Here is an 18,510-nt window from a genome sequence, read left to right on the forward strand (position 1 = left end):
TATTAAGAGGCTCTGAGATGTTTTTGAAGAGGTGGGGGGGGGGGGGGGGGGGGGGGTCTATGCTCGCTGTGTCTTTAAAGTCGTGCAGAGGGGAGCCCGTACTAAAGAAAGGAGGGGGCTGCTGTGCGCCAGTTGGAGGTATCTGCCTGTCGCAGCGCTTGCTGTTGACATTAAGAAGAGCGTGTCGGTGGTCCAGCGGGGAGGTACAGAGCGATCGGAAGGCACTGATACTAAAGACTGAAGCAGGTCCAGGCAAATATTCAGCAGACCCGTGATACATGGATGGACAGAGAAGCACTGCAATCGGGATTAAGTTGTCAGCCGGCGCGAGAAATTTCTGGATATAATGGGAAATTCAACACCTAAACCTTTGATAGGTGAGGCTCATTACTGATTTATCATTAACGAGGCTGGTAATGTTTACACAAGATAGGGTGTCTGTGCGGAACGGTTTGATACCCAGTGATACACATGGCTTGTCCTACTTGTGTTCGCTCTGCGTACAGACGCGCTTCCCATCACGGGGGCGCAGAGCGTGATTCCCAGGGAGCGAGTCCAAGCGAGCGCTCCAGCAGCAGCAGCAGTCGCGTTTCTCCTCATAATCACTTTGAAAGCATCATTTACGAGGTTTATACAAAGGGATGTGGCCTCAAAATTTTGAGAGCATTAGCATCGAAAATAGTCAGAAAAGTGACTATTTAAGCTAATGCTGGGGATCTGATGCTTGGGCATTAATAAACTGTAGCTACATAAATAATATGGCAGTTATTTAGCTCATAAATAACTACAGAACATACAGTGAGGAAGTGGGTAACCTGCCCTCAGTTATATTTCTGTTTGCAAATTAGTTGAACATACAACACTTACATTAAATTGATTTAAATTTTAAGCATTTTATTTATTTATTTTCATTTTTTTAGTGTCATCATTGCTATGATAAACAAGGATTTAGCTTTCCCCCCCCTTTTTACTTCCCGCTTCCTTTTTTTCTCTTTATGTGTGGCACTAACAGCAAATATCTGGCTGTTTATTTGCCTTAGATTCTGGTATGATTACAGACTAAAATCACCAAGGGCACGCACTACAAGGACACATCAAGAAGCAAAACAAGAAAAATCACCACAAACAGTAACTGAACAAATATGAAACTAGGCCACATTCTTAATATATGCAACTATATTTGCTGCTGATCGCTTCCAGTATCTCCGAGTATCAGAGGTGTTTTATGTAAAGTACAGTCTCAAGTGATTGCCAGTGATTTGCATGTGGGTTGATTGTCAGCCCCTAGTTTTTGAATAAAGCTGCTGTAATGAGCTCTCAGAATGCCTCCTTCTGAGCCACTTTATGGTGACACCTAGAGCACATTACTTGATAATCAGTTCCACATATCACTTTGATTTAATGTCTGTCACCCTCTCACGCCCCCAACAGACCCACTCACTGGCTAAACGATGTGGTTGCTGCCAGAGCAGCTGAAGTGGGGTTTGGCCTGAGAATGTTTAGTCATAGAAAAACAGGAGCAGCCTGGATCCTATTAATGTTTTAATCAAATATCTGCATTTATGCAATCCATATCACAGAGTATATCTTCTCATCGCACAGAGTTATTTTGTTGGCTTTAGAGGTGATTACCAGGAAATTCCCTTAAAATCCATATTGTCTTGCTCACTGAATCATTTACAATGTGATGAACACATACGTCTGAGACATATGAGTGACTAAAGAGCCTGATTATCTCGTGGCCAAAGATAACTCTGATGAATGCACATAATCAAATTTACTATCAAAAAGCTCTCTTTGGCACGGCAGTTTGTCTTGTGAAGTCTTATGATTGCATCTATTTGCGCTTTTTTCTATTCATCAAGAGCAAGACAACGTTCCCATGCCCCAACTCTTCTCCAAAGCCAACTGATTCATGTACGGTAGCAGATACTGAATATGCTGTATGCAAGGAATTTGTCTGACGGCAATAACCTCCACCACCACATTAGCTGAACTAAAAAAAAAAAACAATTTCTGATCAGCTGCCTGGACTTTGTTCACTGTAAAATGGCTCCAGCTCAGATTAGATTGCACAGATTTCTGATTTTGAATCTTAATTTAAGCTTCTTTCCAGAAAGCTGCAGATGACTTAGAAATGAGTGACAGATTGAAGGAATAACCAGTGGACAGAATCAGTCAGAACAGAAAAGTGGATGGCATTTTTTAATGCGCTGGTCCAAAAGGTCCTATAGCTGTTCTCTTGGGTTTATTTCTGGCAGCTATGAAGGCCATAGAATACCTCGCAGTGACCCATTGTGCCTGTCTTCTAGAGGGACTGATGACCATTTTTTAAATATATTCCCCCACATGGTGTCGTGATTAGGACAGTGGACTGCGTTATTTAACATCCTGGTCCAAAAGGTCTTACAGCTGCTCAGTTGGGTTGAAATCTGGCGACTATGAAGGCCATAGAATACCATGCACTGATCCAATGGCTCAAACACTGATCCAATGGCTCAAAGCTATGACCTCATTCTCACACTAGCAAAGTAGTTTTGGTGTGGATTGTTTCAGATGGTAGGAATGAACAACTAGAGTGAATGCTCAGCAGAGGATTCGCTTGTTAAAAGATGTTTCAAAGATGACTCTGCCAAATGGTGGCAGGTTTACTAAATGGCATAGGGACATTTTGAAAGATCACTGGGTACTTATTTTTCAGAAATAAGTACCCAGTGATCTCTGTGGCGCCAATGTAATGTGTATTCATGAGAGAAACCAGCTAGGGCTAACACAGACCTTGCTGTGAGCTGTCCCTTGCTGCATGACCTGTTGTGCTATGCCTTTCATCTAATAATGGCAAACAAGTGTCTATATCAGGCTTGGTCCTTTAACTGCAGACTCCCACTATGTCACTCTGTCAGCAAGGCAGATGAGCTGAAGGCCTATAGGCTAAGCCCCAACATAGTCTGGCCAACTCCATTTGACCAAAGTATATTTTACTCTTTCAAAAGCTAAATTCCTAGAGTGGAAAGGGAAGGGGCACCAGCACATCATTTGAGATGTTACAGATGTTCTTGCTGCTGCTTCATAGTTTAGAATATAATCAGTGATAATGTCTAATTTAGGAAATGTACTGTGGAACATTTCACTGAGTTATTGTCTTTTTCGCTGTGAATTTTAAACAAATGTAATCACTCTGCGGCCCCGGTGGAGTGTAGAAACCCAGCATCCCTTTGAAAATTGAATCTGAGCCAATCTATACCTTAAACAATAGTCTAAAGCTTTAATGCCATTTAATAGTTAACCCAAGCCCCCCCACCCCAGCTCTCTCTTGAGATACTTTATGGTTTGTCCTGTTTGATTCCTGAACATTGTTAATTTGTTTTGCTCATAAAGAAATTCCTTTCCCCAGAAGGGCATTGACTCCTATGAAGATGAGATCAAAGATTAAGCTTTTTTTATTTGGGTATTTCTATACTGACTAGGCACTGTGTGATTCATCCACCACTTCTGAAGATAACTGTGGAAGAATCAAATGCGTTATTCAGGGATTTTAGGCCACGGATGTGTGTACCTCATAAATAGGAGGAAATGTTAAAATGATTATTATTATTCTCTCTCTCTCTCTCTCTCTCTCTCTCTCTCTCTCTCTCTCTCTCTCTCTCTCTCTACATACATACATACATATATATATATATATATATATATATATATATATATATATATATATATATATATATATATATGTGTGTGTGTGTTTATGTTACTTTTAGCCAAGCCCACTACTTTTTATGTTTCCCGGTGTTGCGTGGACATGGTTTTGACTAAATTTACAGTATTTCATTTTGAGATATAAATACCCCTTACGGATGTGGTGAGATGACTGATTTGGGACAGTTTGCCTTTTTATACTGTAAATATGGACTACATGCTAAAAGAAACTCCTTGTTGGGAAGAGCAGAGTTTTAAAAAACTTATTATGGGGAATAGAGTATGCAACTTTGGGCTTACCTCTGACCTCTAAACCAGCTATATACATATAATTAGCAGGCTCTTTATTGCCTTTTTTCTCTATTGTACCTCTTTTCTCTACTAGTAGATACAACTCTGCAACCCCGCCCGGTGGCTACTCGGCAGTACTACACCCTGCCTAACAATGGGGCAGCTGTTGAGAGAAGAACGTCTGCTCCCCCAGTCAGTATCAACATGGAGTCACCTCGCTTTCACCCACATGCTAAAGGCAAGAACATCAGGCTGGATGGGCAGCTTCGGCGTGCCACCCGTAAGAACAGTTTCTGCAACGGCATCACTTTCAGCCATCGGCCTGTGCACCTTTATGAAAAGGTTTGTTTACTTTCCTTAATTAGTTTTGAGACTTTTTAAGGAGGTATTCATTTAAAGAATCAAAGTAAAAGGTTATTTCACTGTGTCATTCAGGTGCGTCTTCGCTTGACTGGTGTGCACACTGGATGGAGTGGAGCTTTACGTTTTGGTTTTACTAGCTTGGATCCCAGTGAATTAGCTGCTGCTGATATCCCCAAGTATGCTTGCCCAGACCTGGTGACTCGGCCCGGTTACTGGGCCAAGGCTCTGCCCGAGAGACTGGCCCTGAAGGACAACATTTTGGCTTTCTGGGCTGATCGCCATGGAAGAGTTTTCTATAGCATCAACGAAGGCGAGCCCATCCTCTTTCACTGTGGACTCAGCATCGGCTGTCCACTGTGGGCCATCATAGATATCTACGGCATCACTCAGGAGGTCACACTGCTTGGTAAGCATCTTCTTATGTTGTTGTATTCTCACCCTAATCAAATGCTTATGTTTTCTGTTGGGACTGCAGCTGAGTGAGGCGAGCCGCGAACTTTTTGGAAAAGGATGAAAATAACTTTACTCAGCTTCATCAGTCAGCTAGAACGCTTTAACTGCAGTGACATATTTTTATGGTTTTAACACATTCACAGCAAATTCAAGCAGCTTCTTGGGAGTTCTACAAAGCCCTGCAGCACCACAGGATGAGTTTGTAGGAGTAGTCAGTTTGTAGTGAGTAGTCGGTTCAGCCTGAGCACTTCAAACCACTCTTCTTCTCCTCCTTTCAAACTTTCTTACTATCAGTTTCCTGCACTTTATTACATTCTCCCTTGACTCTGCCATCATTCCCATCACCCTTTCCCCTGCGCTTCCCTCTCATATGTACTGGGTGTGTTTATCTTCAGTCTGACAGGAGCTCTGGCCTTGTTTGGTCAAGTCGGCAGATCCCAGGAGCTTTGGTAAGGGGCCAGTGTGCTCAACTGTTCCTGCATCACTAGAAATAGTAATAAAGGAATGCATCATAAGTCAAAGGAGGACTACTAGCGGCAGACTTGTTTATATCAGTCTCTAAAACAGACAATTTCAGCTGTGCTGTGGATTCTCTGCATGGACTGCGGCCGTTTAGAGAGCACACAATGGCAAAGAAAGGAAATGAAATAGGGAGGCAAATAAAATATTGAATGACACACGAGCTCAGGACCAACAGAGCTTATTTGTTCTGAGAGGGAAGGTTTATTTAACAGCACAACAAACATCATAACAAGAGCGGCGTATGAAGGGCTCTAAGCACAGATGCTTAGTCTAGCTCTCTTTGGAGTGTCCGTCAAGAGGATTTATCAGAAAGGATGTCAGCAAACTGTTGTTGCTTACTGTGTGAAAGTCATGTTTGATTTCTTATTTCAAAGCTGCTTGCTGTCAGCAACGGTAAGAATAAGCATTAAATACCAACACGGATAGACAGAAGTGCTTTTGCAGAAATGTCATAGATGCCAACATGTCTTTTTTTCTCTGTCTTTTTTTAACACAATGCTCAAGGCGAGAATTGCTTTGCACTGCTAAAAAATACAGGAAATCCTCAAAAACCTTAATGTACTACTTTTCATAGTTGTTTATTAATGAGCAATGTGTCTGAAACAGGTCCATTTATTTGTTATTATTTTTTGTTTGTTCTCTTTATAGCTAAAAAATACCAATTATAGCATGATTTCGAAATCTTAAATCTAATTATTTTCTGTTGTTTTATTTTGAAGCATTTATTGCTTGAAAGAAAACAACTGAAAAAGTCAAACTTGTATTAAGGGCCTTGTTACCATTGTTTTCCTATAAGAATTCCCACAGTATGTGATAATCAGATCAATTATTGGGTGCTTACCTCACCAAAAAAAAAAAAAAAACAACAACTAAAAAAGCACATTGCAAAGACATCAAAGAGTCTGCAGTAACACAAATAGGATCCCAGGGCTTACTGCTTTCATGTCATAGTTTTACTATGAAAAGGCATTCCTAGAACAAAGAGAAAAGGAACACCAAGAAAGGAAGTGACCTGAGCTTATCTGGGAAGAATCATGTAATTCTATGTCCAAGTCACGTACTTGCTTTTCCATATTTTCCACCACAGACAGCACGTTTGCTGAGAGTGTGGGATCCAGCTGCCTGAGTGCGGCCCGTCTGAGTGCCTATCTCCCCCAGAGTAGCCACGACTCAGCCAATTACAGCAACAATCAGTTGGAAAACAACCAGGCGGCTGCTGCCAAGATGGCCAACCTCCAGCTCAATAACTACACTCAGCTCATCCCCTGCTGCTCCTCCACCTCTTCCTCCTCCACATCATCCTCATCTGCTTCCACTGGATTCATTGTCCCAAGGGTGGTCCGGGGTCTCTCTTCTCCTCTGGACAATGATTTGCACTTTCACCTCATCCGTGGCTCTGATGTAATACTCTCTGCAGACCGTTCAGCTGCTTGCATTCATTTTCTGGACAGCAGTCGGACTCTGGTGTTCACTGACAGGCCCTTTCACGTGGGTGAGACTTTGTACGTGGAGGTTGGCCACCTGGGCCTGCCATACTTTGGGGCGTTGTCATTTGGTTTAACATCCTGCGACCCAGCTAATCTACATGCTGGGGACCTTCCAGCAGACCCTGAAGTTCTTCTGGACCGCAAAGAGTATTGGGTGGTGCACCGGGTCTTCCCGATGCCTTGCTCTGGAGACGTGCTCAGCTTCAGTCTGCTGCCCAGTGGAGAGGTGCACCACGGGGTGAACGGAGTGGGACGTGGCAGGCTGATCTGTGTGGACTCCTCTCAGGTCCTGTGGGCCTTTTTCACCCTGCATGGGGCTGTTAACAGACTCAGGATACTTGGTACGTGTATTTAAAGCAGCACACAATCAATATCAAGAATCAAACCCCGATATTTATTATTCCTTTTTCACTGTAATTCCCAATGTCCTTGAATTTTATTAAGGTAATTAGTCCAATTAGATCAGAAGGAAAACCAGAAAGAAAAACAAAAAGTACTAAATAAAAAAGTTACAGGTCTTAGGTAATATCACTGCATTACATAAAACAGATTGCAGTGTTTCGTAATGTGCCTCAATTGATGTCACTTGAGTCAGTGTCATTCAAGGCTAAGGACTACTAGCATGCAGATGAAATAAATATCTAAGGGTAAGGAGTTTGAAAGAAGTTGCCAGACCTCTGTAGCTTACTCCTCATCTCTTTGAGGCTGCCAGTTTCAGACTACATTACCATAGACTGTAGGGACTTGCCCACCACAACTTTACCAGTTTGTTTGCCAGCATGCATTTGCAGCCCTGACTTTAGCAGTACCCAGGGTTAGACGAAATACATTATTTTAAGTTAGAAGTTATCAGCTAATATTAGCAAGCTTGGTGAGCAAGGTATACGTCTATGGTATCCATATGTCTATGGATCTTAACAACAGTCACCTTAAGGCACTATTGTAAGGTAAAGACCCTACAATATTAGAGGCAGAATTCTAATAATCAGTCGGCTGTTGGCAACAGTGGGAAGGAAAAAACTCTCTTTTGACAGGAAGAACCAAGCTTAGGCAGTGGCAGCTATCTGCCATGCCTCGTTGGGGTTGAGTTGAAAAAAAAAAGACAGCATAGGGAGACAGGACTAAAAACACACTTTGGAGAGAGAAGACAAGATTTAATGACATACAGCACTGGTGTATAAACACATGGGAAGTGGAGGAGAATAGCTCCAACATCCTGAGCTTATAGCAGCATAACTAAGGGATGATTCAGAGTCACCTGATTCAGCCCAAACTCAAAGCTTTATTATAAACGAAAGCTTTAAGCCTAATCTTAAAACTGCCTGTTGCCTGAGTCCAAATTAGGAGCTGGTACCACAGGACAGGGGCCTGATAGCTGAAAATACTTTTAGAAGCTCTAGGAACCATAAATAAGCCTTCCCTCTGAGAATGAACTGGTCTATTAGGGTATCATGAGGTCTTCAACATATGATGAGGCCTGATTTTTAAAAGTTTTGTATGTAAGGGGATGAGTTTTAACTTCAGTTCTCAGTTTAGCAAGCGAAGAGAAACCAATATTGGAGAAATATGATCTCTCTTATAATGAAATATAACAATTCAGCCTTGAAGTAATGAGTGCAAGAATTAGGTTTTTCAGCATCACTCTAAGAGACGGTGTTCCTAATTTTAGAGATATTGTGCATTTGAATGAAAGCAGTCATTTTATTTGTTTAATGCGCACGCAGAAGGACAAAGATGGACTTAATTTTGTCTGAATCTAGGAGAAGAAAATTACATGACATCCAGCCCTTTACGTATTTAAAATGCGCCTGTTGATTAACTAATTTCTTTGATTCGTCATCTGACGTCACACATAAATAAAACCAGGTATCGTCCATTAAGCAAAGAAAATATATACCATATATTCTAATAATATTGCCTCAAGGAAGCACTCATAACATAAAAAGTAGTGGTCCCAGCACACAACCCTGTGGAACTCCATAATTACCTTTGAAGTCTTGTTCACATGCACAAATAACTCCACAGCTGGGCATATTGTCAGTGAGGAATTTGCATTAAAACTGTGTCACAAAACATCAACAGCAACTCCAAAAAATGGTTAAGGCCTCCATTTACAAGTGCAGTGTAGCAGATAGCCACCTGCTAAGCTTGTCAGTTTTATATTAGCTGCTACTAGCAAAAGACACATCTATTGTAATCAAAGACAAGAAGACTCTTTGGTACACTCTAGCTTTGAATTACTTTACCTAAGAATTTTTGGTCTGATTCTTTTATAAACTTGTTTACATTGTGTTTAAAAAAAACTGCATTAAAGAGAAGGCACAAAAATAACTGAGATATCATGTGATCAAAATTCCTCTTGTTCAGTCATGACTGAGAAGTTGCCTGTTGTTTTCCCACTCAGTAAATAGGTTACGCCTTTAGCCTGGGCATGTGTCATTTCCCGTGTTTTGTTTTTTTGTAAGCGTATTCATTTGGCCTGAGTGGATTTCCAGCTAATCCCCCAACAGCATGCCCTTACTTGTTTCACTGACTCTCAATGTTTAAAGTTTAAAAAGGAAACAACTTTTAAAGTCACATGTCTCTTGAAACAAGCAGACTAATGAACAAATCCATGCAGAGAGGGAAGTGAATCTAAGTCTATAGTTCCTGCCCTATAATCTCCAAACAAAATGAGTGTGGGAGAGTAAAAAAAAACAAACTATGTGATACCTTCTTCTGTGCACAGTGATACTGTCTGTGGCATGCAGTTCTGTATATGTGGAGACAAGCTTATGTAATGTACAGAACAAGAGTGACATCAATCTTCATATTCATCTCTTTGACACAAAACAAATGAGCATATTTCCATAAAATGTTTTGCTTTAGTACTAAAATAATGAAAGTCTATTCTACCCCCTACAATTCATTTTTTCCCAGGCTGAAGGAATTTGAAGGCATTTGAATAGTTTACGTCTATGTGAGCTTGTTCAGCCTTGAGCTGTGACCTCTCTTTCCTAGTCTCATTTTTAACGGTTTCTGATCCCCCGATTTTCTCCTAAAAGAAAAAGTAAAATCAGTCCACAAAGGACACGTGCATATCTAATCTGACTGGTTAGACATGGTCAGAATAAATCCCAAATCTCTAGTGTTACTGTCAAACATTTCAAGGGCACATTGCCCCAGAACATACCAGCTACACAGCTCACCTTTAAAAGCCACTACATTATATGGAGTTTGTTCATGTGTATTTATATTTGCGACACAGGAACATTGCAGTCCAGTCCTCCTTCTACATCCCCCACCACTTCACAGAGCAGCAGCCCAGATGACAGTGACTCAGACCTGGCATTCAGTGTCAACAGATCCTCCTCTGCCTCTGAATCCTCTCTGGGTAAGTTGCCAAATGTTGACAACATACCCAAGGCTACAATGTATATAGAAACCCTCTCAAGATCACTGTAATAAGGGTTTGTGTGGGTTCTTGTATTATGTATGACCAACAATCAGTTGATTAAGCCCCAGTAAACTCTGCTGCTGTATTAAGCATTGATAATTTAGCAAATATTTTGGTCTCAGATTAAGACTGGCTCATAAATTAAAAAGGCATGTAAAAGTAGACATAAAACTAACTCATTCACAAATGAATAAAAGTAGTAGTAGTGCTGATCTGAACCTGGAATTTTCTTCCTATAACAACATGACCTAAAGGTATCTGTCTGCATGCACCCATGTCTGCTCTTTTTTAAAATACCCACATATGTTTTCTTGCTTTTTTCTCCAGTGACTGCTCCCAGCTCGCCTCTCAGTCCTCCCACCTCTCCGGCTCTCACTGCCTCAGAACTGCCCTCTGCAGGAAAAAACGGAGAATGCACCGTTTGCTTTGACCAAGAGGTCGACACAGTTATCTACACCTGCGGACATATGTGCCTGTGCAACGACTGCGGGCTCAAGTTGAAAAGACAGATTAATGCCTGCTGTCCGATATGCCGGAGGCCTATCAAAGATGTTATCAAAACATATCGGCCGTGATGGCTCAAAAGTTCAAACAGGTGAGGTGACTTCCGCTGTGGGATACCACCTGTTGCTCCTTCTCAGGCTTTGCTGTACACGTGTACATGGATCTTGATCTCAACTGGAGATTAGCCACACTAGGACATAACTGTGCCTATCAGATTTTATATCTTGAGACAGACTGAACTGTGTTGAGGCTCATTTTTAATACACAGTATCCATACATGAGCACCTGGGTTCTGGCTATGAAAGAAGAGATGAAACCCGTGCTCCCGTTTTGTATTTCCCATGTGATGTCACATCTATTCGTTGAGCAGAAAAAGCCACTCCTGAATTTCTCGTTTGTCATCGTCATCGTCCTAGAATTATGTGTGCTTTAGCAGAATATGCGGACCATCGTCTATGACTTCTAGTGCCTTAGATTTTTGTCACATAATGTGTCCAAGTAATTATACTAACAATCCTAGCCATATTTCCAATGTACAGTACTAAAAGTTTGTGGTGGGAAAGGGCACAGAATTTATGCAATAAAAGTTGTAGTAGTAGGTAGAAAGAAGGTTCTAGTATATATGAGTGTGTTGGATTTGAATGTTTGAAAAGTGTAATAGAAAGGACCCGGCTTTGCACAACGTGAGATTAATAAAATGATTTAAGTGTGTTTAAGTGTGTCGCCTTTCTTATTAACACTTATACAGAACTTTAAAAAGCACCCATCATCTGATGAGGTTGTGTAATCAGAGTTCAGTTTGTAGAAATGTAGTTTTGTATAGCATTACATTATACTTTTTATTGTTTAATATTGCAGAAACGTTTATAGTATATAGAAATTTTTATGATTTTACAAATTGTTGTACAAAAGGTCTTGAGACACCCCTAATTTCTTTATATTTTGCTAGGAAAATGGGAAGTAGGTGCAGTCATTTATTGCTATAAATCTATTGATTTAAACATGCATGGCAACACAGTACAGAAGGCAAAAACAGAGCTTGTACAGTTCTAACAGGCTTGAAAGTTATTATTTGGTGTGACAACCTTTATTCTTTAACCCAGTCTAAACTCTTAGACAAGCTTTCTTGTAATTTCTCTGAGTAGTCTTCATTCCATCAGACCTGTTGCCACCGATATCAGTCCAGTTCTTGTAAACTTGGCATACCTCACCCCTTTCTCCCTGTTTCTCTTCCTTGTGAATGGTTTCTTGACAGCCACCCTTCCACTGTGACCATTTCTGATGAGGCTTCAGTGAACAGTAGATGGATTACTTGGATGGGTCAGCTGGATCTCGCAGGTCCAGCAAATCCAGGCCTTTGCTGGATTTTGCTGTTTTCTTAAAGTCATGACTTTCAGATACTGTTCATCTGCGTAGTTTTTATGTCCGTCACTTCTACTTGTACAGTTTCCTCCAAGTTTTTTTTAATGACATACTGGACACAATGCAGAGATTTGGGAAACACCTTGTTGGTGTAAAAGTACAGTTTTATGTCTGTCAAACTGTCTTTGGCAGTTTTTGTACCTTCAACTAAACAAATTGGAACAAACTGTGTTTTTTGCGACAGACTGTTAACAACAAAGTGCCTGTAAAGCTATCTATCTATCTATCCTGTCCCATCTAGGGTACACCCTGAACAGATCGCTAGGGCCAACCATTCACACTTATAAACAATTTAGAATTAACCTAATCGCACTCACCGCATGTCTTGGTAGGAAGCCAGAACCCACGTAAACGCAAAAGCATGCACACTCCACACAGAAAGGCCCAGGCCAGATGGTGGATATGAACCCAGGACATTCTTGCTACGAAGCAATAGTGCTAACCACTGCTCTACCGTGCTGCCAAAGGCCAAATTATATTATTTAAAATTGGTTCTTTGAGTGACACAACACTGGTTCATCCATTGAGTTTATTGCAGCTTTTTTCATGACTGATCCACAGGTCAGTGTGTGGTGCCTTAAGAAACCAAACCAAACATTCCTCTGAAATGGTCAGGTAGAAGGACTGGACAGAAAACGAGCGAAAAAGGAACCAAAGAAAAACTTTGAAAAACTTCAGAAAGCCTGGAGAACAGCACATGTGTAATGCTGTGGTTATACTGTGGACATGACATCAGTGAGATGCTAATTACTCTCCAGCTCTGTCATGGGTATATAAATATGAACCTTGTTGGTAAGTGGTTAGCCAGAAGCTCATAGTTTAAAAATCACAAGTTTATGGGTTTATGGTTGTGGGTTTGTTTTGGAGTGGCTGAAAATCAAATGCTGTAAGTTGGGCCAAATGTTCATGATTTTCTCAGAAGTTGCCAGAGAATGTAGTTACAGTCAAGCAGCTCACATCAAATAAAAGCTAATGTTGCTGCAACTATATGTTAACCAGTGATCAAACCAGACAGAGAAGCTATGGTTAGGGTATATTCAAAGTATAAAGGCATTTTAGAATACACAAAATATCTACATTTATAGATAGATAGATAATATGAAACAAGATATATGGAAATAACAATAACTTTAAATATATTTATATATTAGATTCCTCAAAGTAGCCACCCTTTGCTTTGTTGACAGTGGTGGAAACCCTCGGCCTTCTCTCAATGAGCTTCATTATGTAGTCACCTGAAATGGTTTTCACTTCACAGGTGTGCCTTGTCAGGGTTCATTTGTGGAATTTCTTGCCTCCTTAATGGGGTTGGGACCATCAGCTGTGTTGTGCAGAAGTCAGGTTGGTACACAGCTCACAGCCCTATTTGACAATTGTAGGATTTATTTTATGGCATGAACCAAACAGCTAAGTAAAGAGAAACGACAGTCCATCATTACTTTAAGAAGTGAAGGTTGGTCAGCCTGGAAAATTGCTAAAACTTTGACTGTGTCCACAAGTGCAGTTGAAAAAACCATCAAGAACTATGCTGAAATGTGCTCACATGAGGACGGCCCAGGAAAGGAAGACCAAGACACTCTTTTGTTTTGTTTTTGTAGCCATTTCTCCTGTTGCTGGGTTTTAAAAAGTGGGGGTTTTAATTTTTGTGAACAAGACCTTCTCATGACTCATCGAGTGATGCCACTGATCAGCCAATCGGTGGCATGCAGTCTGATGATGTCACACTTTAGTACCTGCCCATATCACTTAGAACCGAGCAGCGGTGAGCAGGTACTAAAAAACTTTCTTGGTACTAGTAGGGTGACTAACGGTCCTCTTTTTTTTTTTGCACTTCTTGACTTGTAAAAGCCTATATGACATTTTTTATTTCACCATTCATTAACCGCACAGAGAAGATGTCGTTTAAATGTGTTTAACTGTTTGTTTAAAGAAAACTTTAAGTTCTTCATGACTGGGCCAAGTGTCCTCTTTTTTTGGAAATCAAATTTGGTCACCCTAAGTTCTAGGTACTATAACCTAAAGGAAAACCCTAAAAACTGTGGTGAATGGTGCCAAGTCGACCTGAGTCGGTACTAATGGAAAAGAGGCTAAGGAGTCACCTCTGCTGCTAAGGATTAATTCATCACCAACCTCAGAAATCGCAAGTTAACAGCACCTCAGATTAGAGCCCAGATAAATGTCACACAGAGTTCCAGTAGCAGACACATCTATTTGGCCTTTATGGTCAAATAGCTACTAAGAAACCACTACTAAGGAAAAGCAACAAGCAGAAGAGATTTGTTTGGGCCAAGAAACACAAAGAATGGATATTAAACCAGTGGAAATCTGAGCTTTGGTCTGATGAACCCAGATTTGAGATCTTTGGTTCCTCCTGGCGTATCTTTGTGTGACGCAGAAAAGGTGAACGGATGGTCTCTACATGCATGGTTCCCACAGTGAAGCGTGGAGGAGGAGGTGTAAGGGTGTGGGGGTGCTTTGCTGGCGACACTGTTGGGGATTTATTCAAAATTGAAGGCACAGTGAACCAGCATGGCTACCACATCATGCTGCAGCGACATGCCATCCCATCTCATATACTTGGACCATCATTTATTTTTCATCAGGACAATGACCCCCCAACGTGTGTGTGTGTGTGTGTGTGTGTGTGTGTGTGTGTGTGTGTGTGTGTGTGTGTGTGTGTGTGTGGAGAGAAAGAGAGACTGTAAAGAGGTATTTGTCTTTTTAAAGCCTGGCCTCTCTTAATGGTAGTGGGAGCCTTTTATTCCAGGCTGAATTTTGGCTTCCTCCTCTATAATGAATGACACTGTAGAATATTAAAATATGTGATGACTTTTACAGTCAAGCAAAACAGACTACCAAAAACTTGCTTTGATCAGACCTGCTGCAGAGCCTGAAGCGTTTTTGGGGATGAAAACAAGTCTGACTCCTGAAAGTCCACAGTGTCAGCTTCTCTGACTTTTATTTGGGGAGTTGATGCCAATATTATTTTGTGTGTCACATTGGCTCCATGGTGCATATTATAGTCACATTCCCTCTCTTTACCCCCCGCAGACCTGACATTTTTATTACATTTTACCTGACCCTACAGCCACTCTCTTATTCTTCCACTTTCAGCTGCTTTTTTAGGGGTCATCATAGATCATCTGCCTTAATCTCATCCTATTTCCAGCATCCTCCTCTGACTCATCAACACTCCGGATGTCTTCCTTCTCTACATACAGGAGTCTTCTCTTTGGCCTTCATGTCCTCCTGGCTGGAAGCTCCATATTTAATGTCAATATTATGTCTCTCAAACTTTGCCTCCAACTGCCCTAGACCTGACCTGTCCCTATGATGTACTCATTTCTAATCTTGTCCATTAGAGGAGGGCAGATTGATAGTATCAATACCAAAGCTGGTACTGGCATGATAGACTTGATAGTTTCTTTCTATCCTCTAGGTTTGGTATCCAAAGTCCTTTAGAGACAGGTACATTTCCAGGTCTCAAAAAAAAGTCCAAAAAAAGACAGTTTAAAAATACACAAAAAGCAGAACGGTGTGTTTTGTTGTTAGCTAATTATTGTGGAAAGTAACATTACAGTTATTTAGTGGTCATTAAAATGTGTTCAGAATTGATGAATCGTCATTAATTTGCAAATAAAAAATGATTATTCATCTCTTAAGTCATGACACATGCTGTCCCCTACATGAGCTGCCTTTATAAGTCAAAAGAATCTGTAGTGTTATGAGCAATACTGGCCCTGTATTTACTTGCTATCTGATTGATATCATAATTTGCAGTATGGCACAGCACTAATAACCCCTTCCAATAAAAACCTTAACATCATCAACTCTGCCACCTCCAGCTCCTCTTTTTCATCACAGCAGGTCTCAGTAAAGTCTTGTAAACCTTCCCTATCGCTCTTGCTGTTCCAGATCACCCCTGACACTTGTTTCCACCTACTCCACCCTGCCTACACTCTCTTCTTCACCTCTCTTGTGCACTGTCTCTAAGTGCAGCAAATATTTAAGTGACCACTGGAGAACATGTTTTTCTTTCTTTCACTTTTAGGGCAATTTTTTCTGCAGTCACACAGATATAGTTCAGGCTTATAACTCAGAGTCTCCATACTGAGACATCATTGTTAATTTCAGCAGCATCATATTGGGAGCTTCTCACGTCAGTGCAAGTGAGACACAAAGCCTCTATGTTTAGGAATTTGAAATACTTTCAGCTATGAATCCTAGATTTATTCACATCTATGGATATAAAGCATTATTAAAATGTTGTCATAAAAGTGGGTAGTATAAATCCCTCCACTGAGTCTGCATTTTTGTTCTGTTTCTTTTAAGTAAATGCTTCACAGTTGGCTTAAAAGCATCACCATTCATACCCGCAACATTCACGCTGATGCAAACTGTCAGTTCAGAAGTACTTTCAGTCTGCCGCTGCATCAAGCTGACACATTCAGTTCAGTGCAAAACTAGCCAGTACAGGCATTGCACAGAAGGTTGATGGTTCAGTAGTGGATATTGGATATACGCTCCAGTTGGACTGAGAAAGAGGCCTCGGCCTTACTGAGATTGCAATGTTTCCAAGTGCACCTTGGGTCCAATCTTGTCCCCATCCACCCCAAGTGGAAACTCCTTTTGTGTTACTGACTCAGATGCTGAACACCTCATCTGCTTGTCGCTTCAGGAATTTCACTTATAGGAAAGGGTTTAAAAAAGACTGACAATCTGTTCAACCCTTACTGACTGACATTTCTCAGGTGTGGAGATGCTGTGATTTTATATCTGCGTAGATCTCTCTCGCCTTCTCGCTGAGAGTGTGTGGGTGTTTGTGTGTCTGATGCTGAAGCAGGTGGGGCGCTGTGATTGTTCCATTTTGAAGAGCTAGCTGCCTGTGGATTGAAGAAATGTAGGACAGCAGCCTTTTTAACTCAAGCTGACTTCCACCGCAGCCCCTCTCCTCATCCCTGCCACTCCCACCATTAAGCCAGCAGTTAGTTGAGTTCACTGTCATGAGAGATTTTCTGTCACGAGCAGGGAAACTATGCAAAATGTGGATTTGATTGGTAGTCGAGACTTTAGCTTTGTGTAGCAGTACACTGTAAATACGGAGCATCTCATAGTGGTTTAGCAGAGGTGAGAAGTTTTTTTTGGTTGAGGAACTTGGCTTATAAAGTTTTTTTGTTTGTTTGTTGTCCTTTTACTGTTCAGTAGGTTTGTAGCTGCTGAGTGAACTTTTGTGCTGTTTTGGGCATTGCTCATAAATCCATCACTTTGAACTCTGATTCGCATCTGGCAGCAGATTGGGGACATGTGCGGCGAGTCACACAGCATTTTATATGAGCTATACGGTTTTCCCCAGGCCAGTCACATAGCAATGACATATCTGAGGTCTTTTTTTCGATATGGTTTTGAGAAGGAAGCGACACACCTTGAATAAGAATGAGCTGAGGAGAGTGAGGGGAGCTCCACAGCCAAAAGCTACTGATTAGTTTAATTATAATCTTGAGGTGGGACAGACTGTTCTGTGATAAAAACATTTGGTGCTGCAGGTCTCTGTGTGTGCATGAACTAAATGCCTCTGCTACTGGTTTTGTAGAGGACCAATAGCGGTGACAGAATTTGTAAGGGGGCTTCCAGTGCTTAGTTAGGCAGTAAAATGCATCAGCGTAAACAATAACACAGGTTTAAAAGCAAAATAATAAAATGCAAATATGAAAAACATGACATCATGTATATTTCCTTAGCTGGAAAAAACAAGAAGAGTTGCCATTGTGTGGTCAGCGTATGGTCAGGACAGAGCTCAGCCTCAGCTGCTCAAACCTCCACTCTGCACCCTCTGGCATCCTGTGATCACCTCATGCGTACAGACACACTGATCGCAAACTGCACCCGTTCTCTCCACATCTAAAGGGACACAAATTCAAGTGCACTGCAGGGGAAATGTGACCAAATGTGAGACTTTGTATACATTATATATATTCATTCCACTTTTATGATACTCTTCAGAACATTCTATAGAGCTCTTAGACTATAACATAGGTAGGCTACGTCAATGCACAAATGGATGTCACAAATCGATTTGGGCAACTAAGGGCTGCATGCATATATATATATATATATATATATATATATATATATATATATATATATATATATATATATATATATATATATATATATATATAATGAAATCATTAGCTTCTGTTTCTCTGTATGCATCTGACTGTAAGAATGTCTTCTGGACACATGAAGGCGCCATTTCCATGCACATGGATGTTCTCTCGATCCTCTGGATGCTCTCAAAATAAAGGCTCTTACAAATCATGTGTCACATTGGCTCCACGA

General features: G+C 41.0%; 1 protein-coding gene across 4 annotated transcripts in view; it reads left to right on the top strand.

The window, feature by feature from the left end:
• The window catches only part of neurl1b (neuralized E3 ubiquitin protein ligase 1B), a 28,110-nt gene extending 16,650 nt beyond the window's left edge, over positions 1 to 11,460 (top strand). The window contains exons 1-6 of one of the 4 annotated variants that reach the window (XM_082550489.1): positions 33 to 377; positions 4,079 to 4,326; positions 4,420 to 4,753; positions 6,410 to 7,150; positions 10,057 to 10,182; positions 10,573 to 11,460. In XM_082550489.1, coding sequence (XP_082406615.1) covers positions 347 to 377; positions 4,079 to 4,326; positions 4,420 to 4,753; positions 6,410 to 7,150; positions 10,057 to 10,182; positions 10,573 to 10,820 — 1,728 coding nt within the window. In that variant the 5' untranslated portion in view covers positions 33 to 346 and the 3' untranslated portion in view covers positions 10,821 to 11,460. Of the gene's footprint in view, positions 1 to 32; positions 378 to 4,078; positions 4,327 to 4,419; positions 4,754 to 6,409; positions 7,151 to 10,056; positions 10,183 to 10,572 lie in introns of those variants that run through there. The other 3 variants (XM_082550490.1, XM_082550488.1, XM_082550487.1) reach the window with 3 other exon arrangements.
• The last annotated feature ends 7,050 nt before the right edge of the window (positions 11,461 to 18,510 follow it).

Source organism: Aulonocara stuartgranti, assembly GCF_965226115.1.
Source record: "Aulonocara stuartgranti genome assembly, chromosome: 2".
Taxonomy (NCBI): domain Eukaryota; kingdom Metazoa; phylum Chordata; class Actinopteri; order Cichliformes; family Cichlidae; genus Aulonocara; species Aulonocara stuartgranti.